The 20,804-nt window shown below is 42.7% G+C and overlaps 1 protein-coding gene across 1 annotated transcript in view; it reads right to left on the bottom strand.

Annotated features, from left to right (window-relative positions):
- Nucleotides 1-444: 444 nt before the first annotated feature.
- Itga2 (integrin subunit alpha 2) overlaps nucleotides 445-20,804 on the bottom strand; it is a 100,018-nt gene continuing 79,658 nt past the window's right edge. Inside the window, exons 24-30 of the mRNA XM_041663744.1 lie at nucleotides 20,406-20,508; nucleotides 19,025-19,135; nucleotides 17,254-17,358; nucleotides 14,463-14,576; nucleotides 7,856-7,945; nucleotides 5,175-5,291; nucleotides 445-4,686 (exon numbers count right to left, since the gene is read on the bottom strand). Coding sequence (XP_041519678.1) covers nucleotides 4,606-4,686; nucleotides 5,175-5,291; nucleotides 7,856-7,945; nucleotides 14,463-14,576; nucleotides 17,254-17,358; nucleotides 19,025-19,135; nucleotides 20,406-20,508 — 721 coding nt within the window. The 3' untranslated portion in view covers nucleotides 445-4,605. The remainder of the gene's footprint in view (nucleotides 4,687-5,174; nucleotides 5,292-7,855; nucleotides 7,946-14,462; nucleotides 14,577-17,253; nucleotides 17,359-19,024; nucleotides 19,136-20,405; nucleotides 20,509-20,804) is intronic.

Below are 20,804 nucleotides of genomic sequence, written 5' to 3'. Positions count from 1 at the left end.
GGAGGAGAGAGAGAAGAGAAACAAAACCAAAGTTGGTTGAGTAGGGAGGTGGGAGAGTCTAGGAAGAGTTGAGTGTGGGGAAAGAGTGTGGTTGAAATACATTGTTGAAAAATTTTTGAATAAAGAAATAATATGGATCTTTCTGTAAAGAAAAATAAAACAAAAAATAAAAACAACAATAACAATTTTTTTCTTGCTTGTATTTTAAGCACATGTACTCATTTTTCTATAGAAAGTTATACATTTTGGGGGTGGGAATTCCCATGAAGGAAGGCCTGATACCAGAGTGGGAGGTGTTTTAGCATTGGCGTAGATGGCAGCTCGGTCACATTCTCCCTGCCGTGCACATAGTGACGGCAGTCTGCGTGCTTCGGTCTGTCGGCTTCCGTTCTTCAGTGTGTGAGACACTGTGATTTGCACATTGCGGCACATCGGTTGCTTTGATTGTCTGTCAGGCCACAAACTTAGGCTACTGACAGCCCGCGTCTCCTTAAATGGAATCTTGAATGTGTTCTGAAGCAAAAGGACTCCCTAAGACATATTGAAATGTGTAACTTTGCAATGAAAACCCAAGTAGAGGAGCTTACTTTAAAAACATTTTTAATGATATTTAACAACAGGTTATGAAAAGAATGATTTACAATTAAATAAGAACTTTCTGTCCGACTCTCATGCTTTGATATCGGGAAAGTTCTTATTTATGTCAATTACTATAATTTGATTGTTTCTAAGAAACCAGATAAATTCACCAAATTGGGGTACAAACAAACACATTCATCTTATTCACTTTTGGGGAGAGTAAAATGGCAAAGCACATTTAGTCCAAACCTGCAAACATTACATCTCAGCAAGACTACTAATCCTGTGTGGAGGAAATGAGACACTCTCCTCTTTAAAAATAGACAAATCTACTCCTTGTGCAATATATACATTTACATTTTGGCTTCATTTGCCAAAACCAAGTACATACAATACAATCTATATATTTACACATTGACTACATCTTTCTACTTGAAAATTCAAAGTAGTAAATATTTTACTCCCAAAGTTGCCCCTGTGTTTATCTTTTAACTCTGGGTGTTTATTCTTTCGTGTTAATGAAAAGGAACCTTTCCGAATGTACATAAAGGCCATAATGCTCGGGGATTGTGTATAGAATTGTGTGTGTGTGTAAAGAGAAGGGTGAGGAAGCTCTGCTAAGAATCCTGCCTTCTCTTTAATGTATCAAGATAGATGCAGCATAACACTATACTTTATAATTTAGAATTATAATCACGAGTGTGACTATCATAAATTGGCTTCAGTTTTCTTTATTCTTCACAGTTAAAGGCAAGGTTCACTGTCTTATAAAGATAACACTGCTAGCTAGAAGAACATCTGACCAGTTAGGCATTCATAGTTTGCTGTTAAAATGAGTGCTGCATAGTTTTAAATGAGCCCAGTCCCTTTATTGCACTATTTTACCTTGCTGCTCTTTATAGAGCTGTGTGCTGGGCACGCAGGAGGCAACTCAAGTGTTTAAGATCACATTTTTTTTTGTGATCCACCATTTATGAAATGGAAAATTTAACCTGACATCTTTTGAGTCCTATACTTACTATTAAAGCAAAAGATAGGGTTGAATGGACCACATAACTTCCTTCTCAACGCTGCCTACCTGCCCCCAATAATTTCTTGAGAACATTCGGCTTTGCTAAAAATTTCTTGAAAGATACAGGAGTCACTTAGTAAAGACTGGGTGTGGGGGACATGCGTTGGTGTCAGGACCCCGGGGGTGGGGGGAGAGATGCAATCTTTCCTTGAGTAGGTAGAAGCCAAGGATGCTGCTGAAAACCCTGGGAGGAGCAAGACTCCTCCCCTCATGAAACTGCCTGCTCCAGAATTACAGCATTGCTGACGTCACAACCCCTGGGCTAGCGTGAGAAATGGTTTAGAGACTGGGTCTAAGTGTGGTCGTAAGCCAGCCTTACCCCTTAAAAACTAATCAAAGCTGATGACCTAAGCCAAGGCTCGTCAAAGGTCTCAAGCTCTGTGTGTATAGTAGTAGATGACCCTGGTTTACTGCCTATAGAAGGAGAGGGAGGCAGTAAAATAAAGGAACTGTGTGATATGAGTACTCCTAAAGTGTACTAGAAAACGTGCGTGCGTGCGTGCGTGCGTGTGTGTGTGTGTGTGTGTGTGTGTGTGTGTAGTAGGTTTGTGAAGGATTCTCTGTCAACCTGGTTTCTCTACTCCAAACTAAAAATTTGGTTAGAATGCCACAGTGCCTCCACGCAGCTGTTAAAAGACTTGGACCCCGGATCACGTAACTAAGAGAGTACCAACCTGGTTTTTCTGTGCCTCCCTGACATTTGCAGCTAATATTTTTTCCCTTCTGTTTGGCTTTAGACAAGGATGAAGTAAGCCAATAACTGGTCCAATTGGCTCTGGCCCTCCACACATGGGCCTGGCCATGGGGACAGTCAGGGCCATCCATGCACACCCGGGCAAGCTGCTTTTCCTCTGACCTCCCTAGGTCCCATTCCTGGAGGTTGTATAGTAGGAAATCCTTATGTTTAACTTTTAAGATTGAGTCACTGCTGAGCCCCAACCCTGACTTCCCCTTTCGTAATGAGAACAATGGAGTCCCACGAGGTTAAGGACTGGGCCAAAGCTCTATGCATATAGTGTGTAACAGTGGCTTCTACTGTTGTTCCCTGGACCCGTCTTCCCGGTGCTCTTCTGGAGAATGTATAGGCTCCGAAATAAGGTGCCAAGGGTGGGAAAGGGTGTGCAACTCCCTGGAGCACAGTCTGTTTACATCACAACGCCTGGGTGCTTGTCAAAATTCAGGCCATTGGGTTTTCTATCAGCTCGAGCTAGTCAGAGTTTCTAGAGTAGGGGCTGAAGACTTTTGCCTGCCCGAGTCAAGCCTAGAGGGTCTGCTGCTCATCCAACCTGCGAATCCCTGAGCTGTTCCGTTTACCTTCTGGATAACTGCGACAGCTGCAGTCCAGGCGTAGTCTTCTTACTGTGTAGCAGCAAATGAAATAGCTCCCTAAAGTTGAGGGATGTATGAGTAGCCACACAGGTGTGCTAAAGGGGACTTTCTCATCCCCACACTGTGGTGGTGTGTGGGGGCAGGTTGGGACTCGTGGTGCGGGAGCTGTGGCTGGCTGGTAAAGGAGAGTGGGTAACTACTGGGGGGACAGGCATGCCGCCGGGGCCTTCTGTCGTTAAGGGCGACAGGGAAGGGGAGAGGCAGGCGAGGCAGTTAGCAAAAGAAATTGTTCATCTCTGGCAAATCCACTGGCTCCCTTCCAGCTAGCTAATCAAGTAAAAGAGAAATCTTGCTAGTCCTAAAAGGAACGCCCCTCCCCCTTTCCTTTGTCAGGATGGCCCCAGCAGACAGTTATACTATAAACTTGTTATAGTATAGGGTGTTAGTAAATTTGGGTGCCTTGGCTTTTAAACTGACCCTCCCACGGCATGATGCTTGTGATGCTTGTGGTGTTTTTTTTTTTTTGTTTTTTTTTTGTAATTGGTATATTTACCTGCAAGTATTCTATATATGTATATATACATATATATTAAATGTATTGCATGTATGTGCACATATATGTATTGTATACATATAAAATACTTTATATATATATTCTGTATTTCTCTTGGCTATTCAAGCATGTTTATAGTAAAGATAGTACTCAGAAGAGGCAGTCAGGACATGAAAGGAAGCAACAAGTTTTATGTATTTTTTAAAGAGTCTGCTAAGCAAGCACTCTGTGATTAAGCTGATCCCAGCGGCATTTCACCTTTTGCTTGTAGACAAGGTCTCCTTAAGTTGTCCAGGATAGCCTTGAACTCGCTGTACAACTCAGGGACACCCCAGACTCGGACTCCTGTCTCAGCTTCCTGAGTAGCTGAAATTACTGTCCTGCAATAGCAAGACTCTTTTTTTCTTAAAAAAAAACTAGTTATAAATAATATTATCATTTAAAAGTAACCTCTGTCGCAACCTTGGATGAACAGCATAAACTGAAAAAAAAAAACCAATCTATGCTGGTTTTCTCTCTTTTCAACAAACATTCATATATATTATATTAATATATATGTGGAAGCATTCAGTATAATATATTATTTACAATATAATTTATGTCACAGTTATATATGTAATACATACTTATATGCTATATTAATAATATAACATATATAATATGCATTATGTATTATATGCATACCAGGTACTTTTCACTTCTATTGTTACTTTTAGTAAAATTAAAAAGAGCACCCCCATGCACTTTCCCACCCCCCATCTGAAAAATGTTACAATTTTCTTGAAGGCTTGTCATGCATAGACTCATTCTGTCTTCTTGACATAATAAACATTAACATGTAAACACTAGACTAGCCAGTTTAAAAATTACTTTTTTTTTCTTTCTATATATAATGTCTTTGGTTTTTTTAGCCCTAACCTCCACCCACAATGTTTTCATTCCCAACTGACCAGCAGTTTACTCTAAAATGATCAGGCTAGTTTGCCTATTAAATTATTTAAAACTGGACTGTCACATAGTGAACCGTAGCTGGGATGTCGCCAGCCGCCATGCCGTGATGTCCGCTGGGAGTTTAGCTGTTGAGTTCTGTGGTCTCGTCCATCTCATCTGGATTTGGGCTCATTTTTTTATATTGTCTTTTGAAGAAGCCAAGCTGAAAGGTGATGATGACATAGCTGGTTACCGCCCTGTGACTACAGTTACCTTGATTTGGTCATTAGCCAACAAACACACGTATCCACACCACACCGTGCCCAGAAAATACCAACAGTGAAAAGAATGACATCACCACCCATGGCTGGCTCATGCTTTGTTGCCCAGTTCTCTCTATCCTCTCTAGACTGCCTGGACATTTGGGGGGACTGGCGCATAGACTGCAGACTGTCTTAGCATTCATATATCGAGAAACTTTAAGTTTCATTGTGTGAAACTAAATATCTGTCATATCTATTTGAGACAAAATTTTCAGGGTACTGGGTGATAGGGAGGGTAAAACCAAATTAAGTGCTTGTTAGTTTTTTAAAGACTTGTGTAAGAAAGCACAAACAACCTTGCATTTCTTTTCTCAATGGCAAGCGATACCATGCCATCCAAAACAAGGGCCTTTGGGAGTACCATTTTCTAGCCGTGAAGTTTTCTTACCTTCCACAAACCTGCAACCAGAGCCAAGAGCAAGAGGATTCCAGCAATTATGCTTCCTATTATAACCCCTGTTGGTACTTCCTCTTTCTCGGTGGGTTTCATTATCATAAGGGGAATCTGTGAATGAATACATGCTCACAATTGAGTTATCCATTTAGCAGAAAAGTAATATGGTCTAACACAGTTCAATAATTTAGAAATATGACCCACAGTTCTGGAGGGGGCTGTGACTTGCCATGGCATTCGTCCCTCAGGCATCATGAAAAACACATTGAAGAGACAATCTGAAAGCTCAGGCAATGCACAACCTTTCTACTTTTTTTCCTTCTGCTGTGTTACTGTCTTATGGCTGTGCTGAACAGATGGCATCAGTGCTTTCTTTGTTTAAAGTAGACACTCCAGCTTCTGGTGCACATTTTAGTTCTCTTTCTTTTCTTTTCCTTTCCTTTCTTTCCTTTCCTTTCCTTTCCTTTCTTTTCTTTTCTTTTCTTTCTTTTCTTTTCTTTTCTTTTCTTTTCTTTTCTTTTCTAATAAGACCAAAGCATCCTAGGAACGGGCAAGCATAGCCTCATCCAACCATCCAACCCCTCATTCAATAATTTTGTATCAGCTTTTAAAATATGATTTCAGTCTCATTCAACTTTGATACAAAACACTGGAAAAGCAGAACAGATGGGGTTTTGCCAGGGTGAGGTTGACCTCAGTGACGACACTGTCCTTGGGCATAGTCATGGCTTTATGCCCCTGTCCTATGGTGATCTTTGTGGCGTGGAGTGGAATGGCATCCTTAGGGCTTGAACAGTGACACTTCATACTCTTTTTCTTGGTTCATAAAAGGGGTCTCCACAAAAAAATATTCTTAGAGTTACACAGCAAAAGGGAACAATAATTTATTTACTTGCTACCATGTTAAACTATAGAAGAGCTGTCTTTTTTGTTTGTTTGTTTTTGTTTCTTGGGTTTTTTGTGTTTACTTTGTTTTTGGAGACAGGGTTTCTCTGTGTAACCATGGCCATCCTGGAACTCGCTCTGTTGACCAGGCTGGCCTCGAGCTTGGAACTCAGAGACTGGCCTGCTTCTGCTTCCCTAGTGTTGGAATTACGGGCATGTGCCACCGCTGCCACCTGGGTAGCTGCGTTTTATGGTGGGATAAATAGGAACCAAGCTCTGAGTCTGTTTCTCCTCGTTTGTATTGAAAAGCTAAAATGTTCTGAATGAAATTACCATGAATTCATGCGGTTCACTGCTGTGTAGTAGTGCAGTACCAAGACTGTGGTCTGGAGCCCACACATCTGACGCTTGGATCACCCTGTACCCTTGAGCACAATACTTCATTGAAGTGGGCCTTTATATCGGTGGGTTCCAAGTACTCCTTGAAAAGGTTATCCAGATTATTGTTTGGATTACAGAATAATTTCACAGACACAAGTAGAAGCCAGTCTCTGCTATTAATTAGTACTGCTCATAGAAAAAAAAAAAAACAAGAAAACTGGTGGATTCGTGAAAATGAAACTTTGAATTTTCAGTTACTATCTTCAAGGGCTGCTTTCACAAAAGACAGATTCTAGCAGCGTTTACAGACCCCCCCCCCCCCAAATGTTGCACCTTTATGGCAGGCTTTGAGAGCAGTCTATACTGCTCTCACCGTCACTAGGTTCACAGTGATTCGAGTTTGGAGCCTGCACTTCCTTCCTTTGGCTCCACTTCTGGGTTTCCATGCCCAGCCTCAGCAGAGAGGGTGTGGTGTGGGCTTTCACCGAGGTTCCCAAACCAAAGAGAGAAAAGCAGCCTCCATTGTGTGGAATGATTTTTCCGGGGACAAGAGTGGGGCAGCAGTGTTGGGAACTCAACACAGGCATTGAGAGAGGCCCAGAGTTCATGGGGCCCTTGGCTTTCTACCCGATGTGTATGTAGTCTGGAGCACTGGACAGAGGCCAACTGTCCAGCTGGCCTCGGGGGCAGAGTTGGGAATTGACTTCCAGCTCTTAGACAAAAGCTTGGGGAGGAAAATGCTCGGGGCTCTGCCAGCAGATTAGCTGGGCATGGAAATCCTGCTGTATCTAAAAATGGCACATGCTAACCAGAGGCTCACTGCTAAGGAAAGTTGCCTCTGCCAGCCCCAAGAACAGAGCTCCTTTGTCTTCTGTGAAGGGACAATTCTCAATAGTCCTCTCCCTTTTAAACGAGGGTTACATTTGTAGTTCTTTGGAATGTAGGGCCATGAATGGACATGTCACAGTGTCTGGTTATAAGAAGAACTTGTATAAAAAGTTTACTAAATGCCTTATTTACATACTCATTTATAATGCTCTCGATCTAATTCATGAAGTAAGGTAGTATATCTTAGGTCTTATGCCTCAGATCCTAACAGTTTCTCACAGCACACGAAGAGATGCTGCTGCTTGAGGCATGAACTGTCACCATGGTGCCCCAAATATCACAGAGCCCCTTTGTACATTTTTGGTGGATCGGTCACTTCTAGAAAGCACTTCGCAGCCTGGGGAGGGGGGCAGACTAAGACACTGGACTTTCTGAGTTGCAGCCATCCTGGTCACATCTGTCTAACCAAGCCCAGGCCTTCAGGTTTTCAGCTAGTCTTCTGGATGCACAGAGATGAGAACGGCCGTTTTGTGCTTTACACAGTAGAATGCCTGTCATAAGGAGACACACAGCACACTCACCGTGACGGAGTTGTCCTCAATCACGTACAGCTGCGGGTTGTGTGTATCAATCTCTGCGGCTGCTGTCAGTTGCAGAGTCTGGAAAGTCGACTGGAACACAGAATAAAAACATTTCACCCTTGCAGCAGTAAACACAGAAAAGCCAGCCTGTTTAAGGTTGTTTAGTTCCTGGTGGAAAGTCACAAGGAGAAAACCTGGTGCGGAAGATTCATCCTTTGCATGCTTGGACTTGCTGTGAGGACTAAGCCTGCCGCAAGGTTGCCGGGCAGCCTTTGAAATGTGCACTTATTGAAGCCAACTGCTGCAAATTAAACCAAAGCCCAGGGTGGCACCCAGACATGAGCCTTGGAAACACCCTCTTACATTATTCAAATTTGAAAATGATTCAAATAGAAGGCTTACAAGGCCTTTTTAAAAGGAAAAGCTTGTCACTGTGAGTTTTTTTAATTTAATGAAACTTGATATGTGAAAGAAAATTACACATAATACTCTTTTACCAATACCTGAACAAGTCTCATAATGGAGCAGGACACCAGCATTTGAGTTTCTTCTTCTATTGTATAAATTATTACTATCTGAAAGTGTACCTGAACTTGGCGATGCATGCTGACTGCTGAAACCTTGAGCCTTCTTACATGTAATATCACATTAGGAATGATTTTACATGTCCTAATCTAAGTGTCTCTATGAGATGATACTGTTTGGGATGTATGTATAAGGACATATGTGTATGATGATGCCATAAGTAAGGATATAAGTAAGCTTAGGTGTCATCAATTTGTTTATGGAAAAAGAGTCTGTTCATTGGGAACATGATGATGCCAATGTCATCAATGTTTGCTATACACTTATAATTACAGGCCTTATAATTATGTGTGAGAGAAGTAACATTCAGATTTTAGAGCTATTTTAATGGGCTCTAGCTATTAGGCCTCCCTTGTTATTGTTGCTAGGGCATATGATTGAACATCTTAATGAAGCAATTCGCTAGACCATATCCAGGAGCCAGCAAGAGAGAATATATTTCCAAAAAGTGAGCCATTTGTTTCCTTTCTGCTGGCCCAGTCTCTGGTTACTCTTAATTTTCTCAAGATGGAAGATTGCATCATATGTTAACCCTAAACACTGATCTTTTAAACATATGTTATAGATGAAGCATTGAGAGTAGTTACGTGGTGCGTGTGTGTGTGTGTGTGTGTGTGTAGAAAAGGCTCACTGGTTAAGAGCCCTCACTGCTCTTACAGAGGACTTCAGCTCAGTTCCCACCTATACCTCCCATTACAGAAGATCCAATTCCCTTTCCTGACCTCCAAGAGCCCCTGCATGCATGTGGCACACACACACACACACACACACACACACACACACACACATTCTTATGTTTTTCTAGTACTGATAGTAGAAATGTAAACAAAAAGTGGCCGTCAGTGAATATAGGCAATAGCACCTGTAGCCTGTATGATGAAATCATTGTTCTTAAAATGCTCATATACCTGCCCACAGAGCTGGCTGTTCTAACAGATGCCCATTATCCTACAGTATTAACTACACCCAGGGGAGCAGAATGGCACACTTGCTAGTGTCCACCCAGGCTTTCCTTACAAAAGGCAGCCAGTGCTATTGGGCAGCCCCAGCAATCAGTGTGTCATGAGACACTTGAGATGTTAGGCTGACATCCTTGCATCAGAAAAAGGAGTAGCAGGAGGCACCACCTAGTGAGCACCATGAAGGAAATGAGACCCGAATCTCAAACCGGAGTGTCTACTTGGCTGTTAAAGAGGATGAAAGTAAGGCAAGGGTAAATAGTTGGCCTCGTATGGAGGAGAAAGACGTACTGGGCTTGACAACCAGTAACTCTGGAGGGTGTAACCGTTGTGAAAAAGGATAAATTCTCCACTACTTAAGAACTTGGCTCCCACAAAGGAAAGGCTACCTCTGAGCCCATTGAGAGTCACTTTCATAAAGGACAATGGTAAAAATATTGTAGCTCCAAGAAAACTCAAAGACTTTTCACAGAGCTGGAGCAACATTATTTTGATGTGCAGAAGTCAGTTTTCCTTACAACTGGGCAGAGTTTGTTACAAACATGTTTGCTCTTCAGATCTAAGGAGCCAGGAACCCACTGAGTCCCAAGATTGAGTACTATGATTGAGTCCCAAGACTGAGTACCAGGTTCAGCAGCTGGGAGAACAGTGGCCCTGATGGAGGAAGGTCATTGGTTAAAAAAATAAAGAAACTGCTTGGCTGGCCCTCATAGGTTAAAACATAGGTGGGAGGAGTAAACAGAACAGAATGCTGGGAGGAAGAGGAAGTGAGCTCAGACTCCACAGCTCTCCTCTCGGGGGCAGACGCCTCAGAGAGACGCCATGCTCCCGGCTCCTGGGCAGACACACGCGATGAAGCTCTGACCCAGGATGGACGTAGGCTAGAATCTTCCCAGTAAGCGCACCTAGCTGTGCTACATAGAATATTAGAAATGGGCTAGTCCAGGTGCGAGAGTTAGCCTAGAAGAGGCTAGAAAGAAATGGGCCAAGCAGTGTTTAAATTAATACAGTTTGTGTGTTGTTATTTCGGGGCATAAGCTAGCCGGTGGCGGGAGCTGGGTGGCAGAATGCAGCCCCACAGCTCCCACTACAAAATGGCGCCCAGAAGTGTGGACAACTGAATCCTCAGAAAGCCTGACAAAGCTTGGGAAAGAGTAAAGCATGTTTTCTTGATAGCAGCGATTTCTCGGGTCTGCTCTGCTTGCTAGAGGCAAGCAAGCGCTCTCATCTAAGAGAGGCTTCCTGACTCAGCTTTAGCTGCTAAACCCTGCAGCTCATTAAGAGGTCCTGCCACGAAACACTTAAATGGTGTTGATGAAAAGCTGAACACATGCTTTTCGGTTTTCAGTCATAGCAGGAAAAAAGCTGCGCCGTTTAAAAATGCCAGCTTTCTGGGCTGTCCTGCCAGGACAAACTCTGACTCTTTTACGTAAGCCGGTGGTCCGTGCGGTTTGCAAGCACAGGCTGCTGAATCTGGCTTGCTGGCAGGGACCTTGAAATGCCATAGAGTTGTGGCAGTAAACATGGCTACAGCCAGTACCTCAGCCATGAGGCTGGAAAGCTAAGGAATGGACTGGATCTAGCTGGCAAAGCCACGGCTTTAGTCCTACTGATATCGCTTGGTAAATTAAAGACTCATGTGTTCAGAAAAAGAGAGATATACAGTAAAGAGAGATTCAAAGACAAAGAAAATTTCTAAATGGTTTACAGTGTGTTAAAAATATATGCAAGCTAAAAGTTGAAGTTCTTAAAGTAAAAAAAAAAAGGAAGAGAGTTGTTGTGTGTGGTAGTACACACCTTTAATCCCAACACTTGGAAGGCAGAGGGAGATTGACCTCTGTGACTTCAAGGTGTGGTAGCACAGGCCTTTAATCCCAGTGCCTAGAAGGCAGAGACAAACAGATCTCTGTGAGCTCAAGGTGTAGTAGTGGACGCCTTTAATCCCAATACCTGGGAGGCAGAGACAGGTGGATCTCTGAGAGTTCAAGGACAGCCTGGTATACAGAGTTATTCCAGGTCAAAGATACAGAGAACCTGTCTCATAAAGCAAAAAGTTAAAATAAACGAAATAGAGGTTAAAACAAAGCTGCACAAAGATGGAAAATAAACAGAGAATTTTGAAACTGTATGCTATTATGCTCTCTTTGAATTATTTGAATGCTGAGGAAAGAGCAACAACTGCTAAAAGATATTTGTTTATAAATGCTGCTGAACTAATCCAACATAGATATTTTGAAAATGCCTTGACTTTGAAATTTGGATCTAAGGACATGATGCTTTGGAAAGGAGTTTCTTATTTTGTTTTCACAGAGGATGAGACCCTCTATTCTTCTATTCCGATATGGTATGATGGACCACGCCCTCCTGAAGGGTTGCTGTGACCATCTTCAGAAAATTGCTTCGCTCAACTGCCAACTGAGATGAAACTAGCACACAGATTATACCATGAAAGACCTAATTAATGATGCCCCCATTCAGCAGGAAGCAGTTTGGAGAGAAATAACTGCGCCCATATTCCCAAAAATTGTTTATAAATGTTCTTTTACATTTAAAGGGGGATATGATATAGATATGAATAATTTGCATTGGTATGGATTTTACAGTCAATTTTGTTATATGTATATGTATTTCTGATCTTGATTAAGATATCGTGATTGTGTAATTCATTAAAAAATGTAATGTATAATTAAGAAATATAGGTTAATGGATAATCATCAGTAATAGTCAAGCTTGTAGTCATGTTAGTTTAGATTTTCTAGATATATATACATTTCAGTTAGATAGACATTCTTCATATCTTTCAAAGACTGCAGAATATGGCATTTAATGTTTTAATAACTTAGGACTTTTCATGACAATGAGACACTCTGCTCCTGGCAGCACCAATCTACTTCAAGAAGAAGATGGGCATCGAAGAGGATCCTTATGGAGTTTGATAGCCATTTGGGCAAGAAACTGCTCTTGCCTGGACTATTGCATAAACTGGAAACAGAGAACCCGCAGAGAGAGGACTACTGAATTTGCCTAAAGGTGAGAAGATCTTTCGGGGTTCCTGATTCATGAAGGAGTCTGTAAGACATTCTGCAGGACATAACAGATAGTGACTGAACTGACATTGAATTTTCCTGCTTCATGGAAATGTCTGCTGGACACTATGGGCCTGAAGGCTGAAGATTGATGCCCCAACGGTACAGAGGAACTTTGGGTGACTGGCCAGGCAGCGAGATGTCTCTGTGATTTCTAGAGTTTTGTATGTTGCTTATTTCTCATTTACTTAGGTCTTTGATGGAATTGAAAAATAGATATAGTTATAGTTATAGTTTTCCATTGTTATGATAAAAGACAAAGTAGATATAAATATTCTAACTGTAATTCTTGCTTAATAACTGTTTTGTTATATGTAATTTTGCTATGTTAAAGTTAAAGCCTTTCCTTTTTGTTTAAACAGAAAAAGAGGAAAGGATGGAGGAAGGTCATTGGTTAAAAAAATAAAGAAACTGCTTGGCTGGCCCTCATAGGTTAAAACATAGGTGGGAGGAGTAAACAGAACAGAATGCTGGGAGGAAGAGGAAGTGAGCTCAGACTTCACAGCTCTCCTCTCGGGGGCAGACGCCTCAGAGACATGCCATGCTCCTGGCTCCTGGGCAGACACACGCAATGAAGCTCCGACCCAGGATGGACGTAGGCTAGAATCTTCCCAGTAAGTGCACCTAGCTGTGCTACATAGAATATTAGAAATGGGCTAGTCCAGGTGCGAGAGTTAGCCTAGAAGAGGCTAGATAGAAATGGGCCAAGCAGTGTTTAAATGAATACAGTTTGTGTGTTGTTATTTCGGGCATGAGCTAGCAGGCGGCTGGGGTGTTGGGGACGCAGCCCTGCCGCTCGTACCACTACATGGCCCATCCATCAGCATGCATCACATTTTAGGACTTAGAACTGTCCCAGAGGTTGTGAAGCCAATACAGCTAACAGGCAAATGAAAGAGGACTGCATTTTCAAAAGAAATCCCAACCCCTCAGTCTTCCCACTCCCCCAGCTCTGTAATCTTTCCCTAAACTCCCACCACTATTTTCATATTACGTCTTTACACAATTTTACTGCTTATGTTTTGACTCCAGGGCCAAGGCATAAGGGTGATCTTTAATCTAACACAGAACTCCAACTCAGAGAATGGGGGTCAATGCTGGTTGTGAAATGGTGAAAATCGAAGGGCCAGAGTTCAGTGAGATCCAGAGAGAGCCATACAGATCCCCGAGAAATCCAGACGAAGGTAGTTTGTCGGCGCCCAGAGCCAGCATCAGAAAAGGGCATAGCTAGCCATTCTGGCGGTCAGGATCAAGACATTAAGGCTTGCTGTATTTCCATTGTTCTTGCCAGACTAATGTCCTGGCTACCTAATCCCTGTGGAAATAGTGCTATGATAGACTCTGGCCTGCCGTGTAGGGAAACAACACTGACTATTGTTTGGGGGGGGGGGTTTCCTTTTTCATGAAGGTGGAAGTAGCCTAAGACTTATATACTTTTCTGGGTTTACTCGTCAAACTGAAGCTAACCCAGGAAAGCAGGGCATCTGCCTCTTTATTAATCGAAGGAGATGGACCCTCACGCTGGATTCATCTTTGCATAATTAGATCAATGACACACCTGACTGGGAACTCAAGGAGAAAGATGGCATGAACATCCCGATTCAGGTGTGACTACAAAAATAGAACTATGGGCATACCATGAGGGAGACCAAGAAGACGCTGTTTCTGGCAAGGACAGCAAAGGCATCCTTGGCACTAGTCATATAGATGCTATGGGCTGGTGTGAGCTTCTAAAAGGCAGACCTCTTGATGAGTTCTCCAGACGATTCTGAGGCAAAGCCAGACAGGGTGAACACTGGAAAGGGGTGTGAACTTACTACCTTGAGTACAGTTGCTCAGGCTTGTTTGGGCATTTCTGCCTGTCGGCAGGGTGCTATTTCATCAAAAAAAAGTGGGGGGGGGGAGTATTTTTGACAATGAAGCCACATGCTTCTTTGCTCACCCTTGACGGGCCCAGTAGGTAGAGCTGAGACTTACAGCAGCAAAGGTCCTGTTCCAGACTCTGGTTGTCACATTGATAAAGTACTCCGATTTCATGTGAAGGTCTTTCAGCCAGCAGGTGATGTCACTGCAGGAGATGGTTCTGCAGTCCTTTCAGATCAGAGTCAATGAGGAGGGGAGAGAGACAGAGAAAACAGGTGTTACAAATGCTAAAACTTTAGGAAAAGATAAAGCAGTGCTAGGCAGGACACGTGGAAACAGGCACTATCAGGGGCTTTTAGTGTTTATAGTTACTATTATTTATACTAATTTATATTAGTATTTGGGTCTATTAATATTTATAGCTATATATTATTAGTATTTATACTAGTTTATATCTTCAAGGGCCTTTTAATAATGAGTTTCAGAATATAAAGAGAGTTGAGATAGGTTTTTTCCAGCCATTTCCTGTCTGTATTGATAACCTCAGAGATAAGAGAAATATGTGAAAAGAAGGGTGTTGCAGAATATTTGTTCAAGCATGCAAAGATGTGTTGCGTTTGTTTAACTATATAAAGATGTGTTGCATATATTTTATGTTGCGGAATATTTGTTTAACCATGGACTGATGCGTTGCATTTGTTTAATTATGTAAAGATGTGTTGCTCTTTTACCTTCCCTGCCTCAGGAACTCAATTTATCTAATAACAATCTTAACAACCAATAGTGAGGGAGGAGGTGTAGGCTAAACTTCTGGGCAGGGAGAGTAAGTAGGAGGAGGAATTTGGGCTCGAGAGCAAAAGAAAAAAGAGACACCAGGAAGACGCCAGGGGCCAGCTGTACAGACAAAAGGAAGCAAGAAAGTAGGACATACAGAATGAAAGAAAGGTTAAAAAGCCCTGAGGTAAAACGTAGATGAAGAGAAACAGGTTAAATTAAGTTAAAAGAACTGGTGGGACAAGCCTAAGCTAAGGTTGAGCATTCATGATTAATAATAAGTTCTCCATGTCTTTATTTGGGAGCTGGTTGGTGGCCCCCAAATTTCCAACTACAAACAGGCACAACCTGCTCTTTATTCCATTTATTTTGACTATATACAACCTGTTCAAATATACTATTTATGACCATAAAAACGCAACAGTAACTAATTCATGTTATCTGCAATGTGCTAGGCAAGTAAATTATTGAACAGAAACAACATGTCGTATAATTTAACCATTAAACTTAAGGATAATAATTAACTTCCTAGATCAGAGCTTGTCTGTAAGAGAATCTGTAGTTGTCAGGGGTTGGGGAAAGAGGGAGTTGTGCACACAGAGCACAGTAGGGCTTTAGGGTACTAAGCCACTCAATGTGCTGCCATAATTAATGGAATCAGGCAAGTACACATTTTCAACTCCATAGTGTGAATATTTGAAATCCAACCGTGAGCCCTAATGTAAACTCTGGCATCAGTGATGTGATCTGTTAGTGTAGACCTGTCACGACAAATGCAGCACTGTAATCATGGGGTTTCGATAGTGGAGGAAGCCGTGAAGATGTGAGAACAGGAGGTGTATGGGGGATTCCTCTACAGTCACACGCCTTTGTTATGAACTGCCATAGAAAGTAAAGCCCTTTCAAAACAGCTGTGAGGCCTAGAGAGATAGCACAGTGGATTAGAGTACTTGCAAGCAATAGGACCCGAGTTCAAGTCCTCAACATCCACATGAAAAGCCCGACCTGGCTGTGTGTGCCTTGCAGCCCCAGTGTTGGGGGAGGCAGTACAGACACAAGCGGATCCTGAAAGTTCTTTGGCGATCTAGCCTCGCCAAAATGGTGACCATCCAATGTAGTGAGAGACCTGTCTCAAGGTAATATGAGAGCAGTCGAGGAGTGCTCAGGCCTCATACTCCTGTGCATGTACCATACAGCCACAGAGAGACAGACAGATAAGACACACACACACACACACACACACACACACACACACACACACAACACCATGTGCATATGCACAAATACTGCACACCACACACAGGTGTACAACGCTGTACTATACATACAAACGTACACATTGTCCACATAAACTCACACCATGCTCCCCCAACATACATTGGGGGACACTCTTCCTGTCTCTCCCACGCATGCACACAGACACACAGAATCAAAAATCAACAAACAACAAGACAAAACAAAACCCTGAAAACCCAAAAGCACAGTCTATAACATCGGCTTATGTATGGCCAAAAAATACAACATGGCTTATTTGTGTAATATATGTCTACATATTAATACATATAGAAAAAAGTTCTGTTTCAGCCTTTTCTGTTTAGGCCATCCATCACAATATAAAGAAAGCCAGGACAGCTTCAGTATCTGATTGCACAGCTTGCTTGGGGTTTCTTGTTTACTTGCCCGGTGACAGTCTGTGCCAAGAGCCATGCCGTGCTAGCTGCTATACTAACCCTCTTCTTTCAAGAACAGGGCACAGTTGGGGAACAGACAGCAAGCACATGGAGTTCCTTTTTAAAAGTTAGCAGAGGAAGTGGGCTCCATGTGCCATTTTCAAACCCGATTGCCTCTGTTGACTCTCTTTCCCTACTCACCATCCCGACCCTCCACACCCTCCACCTCCAATAGCCCCCTTTTCACTTCCAGATCCCATCACACATGTCCTGTCGATGCTGCGAACTGTCAGCCTAAGCTTAAAAACATGTTTGCCATATCCTAATCCATGCTCGACATCAAAGGCAAAAGAACACTCGAGAGTGTTCGCTGCTGACATAAAACAAGAGACCTGGTTTCAGGTGGAGCAAACAGCAGATTACTTAAGGCAGGTTCAAGAGGAACATTGACCACGCCTCACCAGTTCTTTCGTATGCCGGAAGTTCTCACTCTTGACAGTGACAGGAGAGGATGCTTGTCCCAGCTTTAGTGGATTTATATCTGCTGCACAGCTGATGTCACCAGCCTACAAGGAAGAAGACCATGTCAGACTTGGAAAGCAAAATGGTGGACACCATTCCTTCCAGCCTGCCAGAAAATCCTGCCATCATGTGGCATATGGGAGGGGCCCTAGGCCCCTTTCTCAGGGGCTCAGTGGCCAAATGCTTTTGTGCTCTGGTAAAGCCTGAAGCATTTAAGTCAGCTGATGTGACCTGATGAGGCAGGCCAGCTTCTCATAGCCTGTCACGATTTCAGTGTGGTTTGTTCCTCAAAGTTCACACCTTGAAAGTGTGGTCTTCAAGTTGGCAGTGTGGAGAGAACAGGGGACTTTTAGAGTTGGGTTCCAGTAGAACAGCTACAGGCCAATGGGAAGGATGTCCTAAAAGAGGGAGTTCAGAATTGTAGGCCCCCTCTAGTTTCCTACTTGGCAATGTACTTCCATTAACCCCTTCTCTTTCTTATACCGGCTATCATGAGACCCTCACCAGAGATGAAATGATGCGGGTATCATATCACCAAATTACAAGGGCTGGGGGTTAAATAAGCCTTTTTATCTGTAAAGTTAACCTAACCTCAGGCATTTTTTTGTAGCAATGCGCGGCTTGCTATGACATGAGGTCAAGGGGCCGGTCCTACAGATCCAAAGCTGCAGGATCTCCACGACGTGGGGCAACAGCAGGATATCCGAGAGGAGTCCCAGTGAGGGCCCAGCATTGGTAGTGTAGCAGAAACCAGAGGCCTTGAACCAGACCAGTGACTGCAATGAATGCTTCCACATAAAGATATGTGGACAAAAGTGTTCACGTGTGACTCACTGTGTCACTCTACAGCTTCCATGATGAGATTTTTCCTTTTTTCATCTTATTATTATTATTTTTTTCTTTTTGGTGGGGGATTACAAGGGCAAGAGGTTGGACACAAAGGGACGGGGAAATGAAAGGGATCAAGATGCGTGCGTGATGTGAAAGACACAAAGAATAATTTTAAAAAATGGTTCTTTTGTTCTCTTAAAGAATATTGTAAAACAAATACACTGTAAGTGATTCAATTCAAGGCTTTTCCTAGGGAATATTTTAGGAGTTTAATTTCTTGAAATCTGCTATGTATATTACAGAAATATTACTGTAAGACTAGCTAAGTGCTCACTATAGGAGAGCCGAAGTTAAGACATTTGGTTATGGCAGGCACCACCTCTTGGGCCAGGCAGCATAGAAGAACACGGGTCTGCAGCTTTCAAAGGGAAATGCCAGCATTCTAGCCTTATCTTCAGATTCTGATTTCACTGCCTTGATGTTTCTCCTTAAAAGGTAACTGGGGACTAAAGTGAATAGCCAGGGCTGAGTCCTACTGGGTGAAAGTCCCAGCCAGCTGCTTGAGGACCAGCAGATCTCTAGACCTACTGTGTGCCCACAGTAGATGGAACCTCTTCCTTCCCAGTACTCTCTACTAACAGGGCTCTGACCAAGTCAACTCCTCTTCTACACAGAACAGGGATACTTAGAATAATTTCAGCCACGAGGATGCTCATTTTCTTTGGACAGTGATCTGCTTATACCCTGAAGTCTGATGCTGGTTTGTTTGGATCTGGGATGCATAGTGTTCCCTTTCGCTTTTCAGCTTTTAAGTGCAGACACAACCACCCTTTATTCATGGCTTGTTTCTGTCCGTGTGGCCAGCTGTATTCTCCTTACCTCATCTGTTTGCACTCCGGTCAGATACAGGAGCGGGTTCTTCGCCTTGGTGTACTGGGGAATGTGAATGGTGACTGAGGCCATGCTTACTGGAGAGCTTCCCGTCGTTACCTGTGTGGAGAATAACATGTGAAGCAGATGCTGCCAGGAAAACCACCCCGATGCTAGTCCAGGGGGATGCAGAGTAGCAGCGTGGCGTGGGCAAGGAACGGACCCTCTCTAAAGATAAAGTTTACCTAAAAATTAAAGAGCATCAAAATGTCAGTGACCATGTGCTCCCCTGCTATCTGTTCTCACTGATGGGGGCTATGTTGTTAGAGGTAACATGTGTTACAATGGCTGATACCTGCACTCTTAATATTGTTGTTGTTACTATGAATTGTTTAAAAATCCTATAAAGCATGTGGTTACTATCCTCATTTTCTGAAACTCAAAATCTGGATAACAAATCGAGATTCTCTTGTCATTAAAGACGCGAGACTAAACTGTAGAGCAGGGGTGTGCATGATGGACAATTGGAAATGCGTGGAGCCCGAATGGCTTTGGCTCCAGGAGGCAGGTGCATCCCTATTGACTTTCCAAAGTCTCCATGGCATTCTTTTCTAAGTTAGCTATTCTTTTATAACTTACTTTCTCTCTCTCTCTCTCTCTCTCTCTCTCTCTCTCTCTCTCTCCCTCAGTCATACTCTGGGGCCCAGCTTGGCCTTAAACTGACAGCATTCTCACCTCAGCTTCCCAGGTTTGGGATTAGAGGTGTCTTTCTTTGAATTTCTCTATATAACTGATGCCAATCTTTAGAATAATAGCTACTTATTCATAGATACTTACAGTTATATTGCACTGAATTGGATCAGAGCGTTTTAGATACTCTTAGCATTACTGTCCAAAAGCCCTGTTTGTACCACGTACAAATGATGAGCTTTTCAAACAGGACTGGTCTCCAAGCATAAAGTAGTGTAACGGACACTCACCCACAGTAATGCCATTCTAGCCATGCCTTGCTGGTTAATCCTGAATATTTGCTTTGAAAATATATTATTTCTTCTTTACCAAGGACACACACCTAAACATGAGTCCTTCTGCTTATCTGTCATCTACCACAATGTTCTCAAAGTGTGACACCCACACCAGCGGCAGCTGCAGCATTGCCTGTGGGCTTGTTGGAGCTGCACACTGCCAAGCTCACTGCAGACCTTCTGAGTCAGCAGCTTGGGGATGAAGCTTAGCTGTGTGTGCTGTAACACGCTCTCCTGTTGTTACTGCACACTCAAGATTGGCAGCCACGGGTGCATTGGAATTTTGGTTACTTCCTTTTCATTATATAGTCTTTATTTCATCCCTCCTCCTACTGGATTGTCATCTTTATGACAAGCTTACCAACCTTGAGGGAGAAGATGAATTTGGGACCAATATCTTCAACACTGTTTATGACAGAAGGAGCATTCTCATCCGAAGAGATCTCATAAAAATTTATATTGGTGGATCTGTTGGGTGACATTGGTAAAACCAATTATTTTTGTTTTGCTGTTGCTCTTGAAGCATTATATTTACTTTACTTAAGGATCTTCTACCTGGAATATCATCAAAATGGTTAACTTTTACTTACTTATTCTACGTTTTAAGCTTCCACTTTGAATTTGAGAATCTGTCTTTCTGCTTGACTGGTGTCTGGGGAGTGTAGTAATGGCAATGCTCCCTACCACTGATGTTCTTTGTATGCACATACATATGCACACATGCACACACACATGTACACGCACAGACACGTATATAAATCTTA

Source organism: Microtus oregoni, unplaced genomic scaffold, assembly GCF_018167655.1.
Source record: "Microtus oregoni isolate MIOR12 unplaced genomic scaffold, Mior012 000014F_ref0000157, whole genome shotgun sequence".
In the NCBI taxonomy this organism is placed as follows: Eukaryota; Metazoa; Chordata; class Mammalia; order Rodentia; family Cricetidae; genus Microtus; species Microtus oregoni.
The sequence above is the reverse complement of the archived record's forward strand: the minus strand, read 5'-3'. Positions and strand labels throughout refer to the sequence as shown.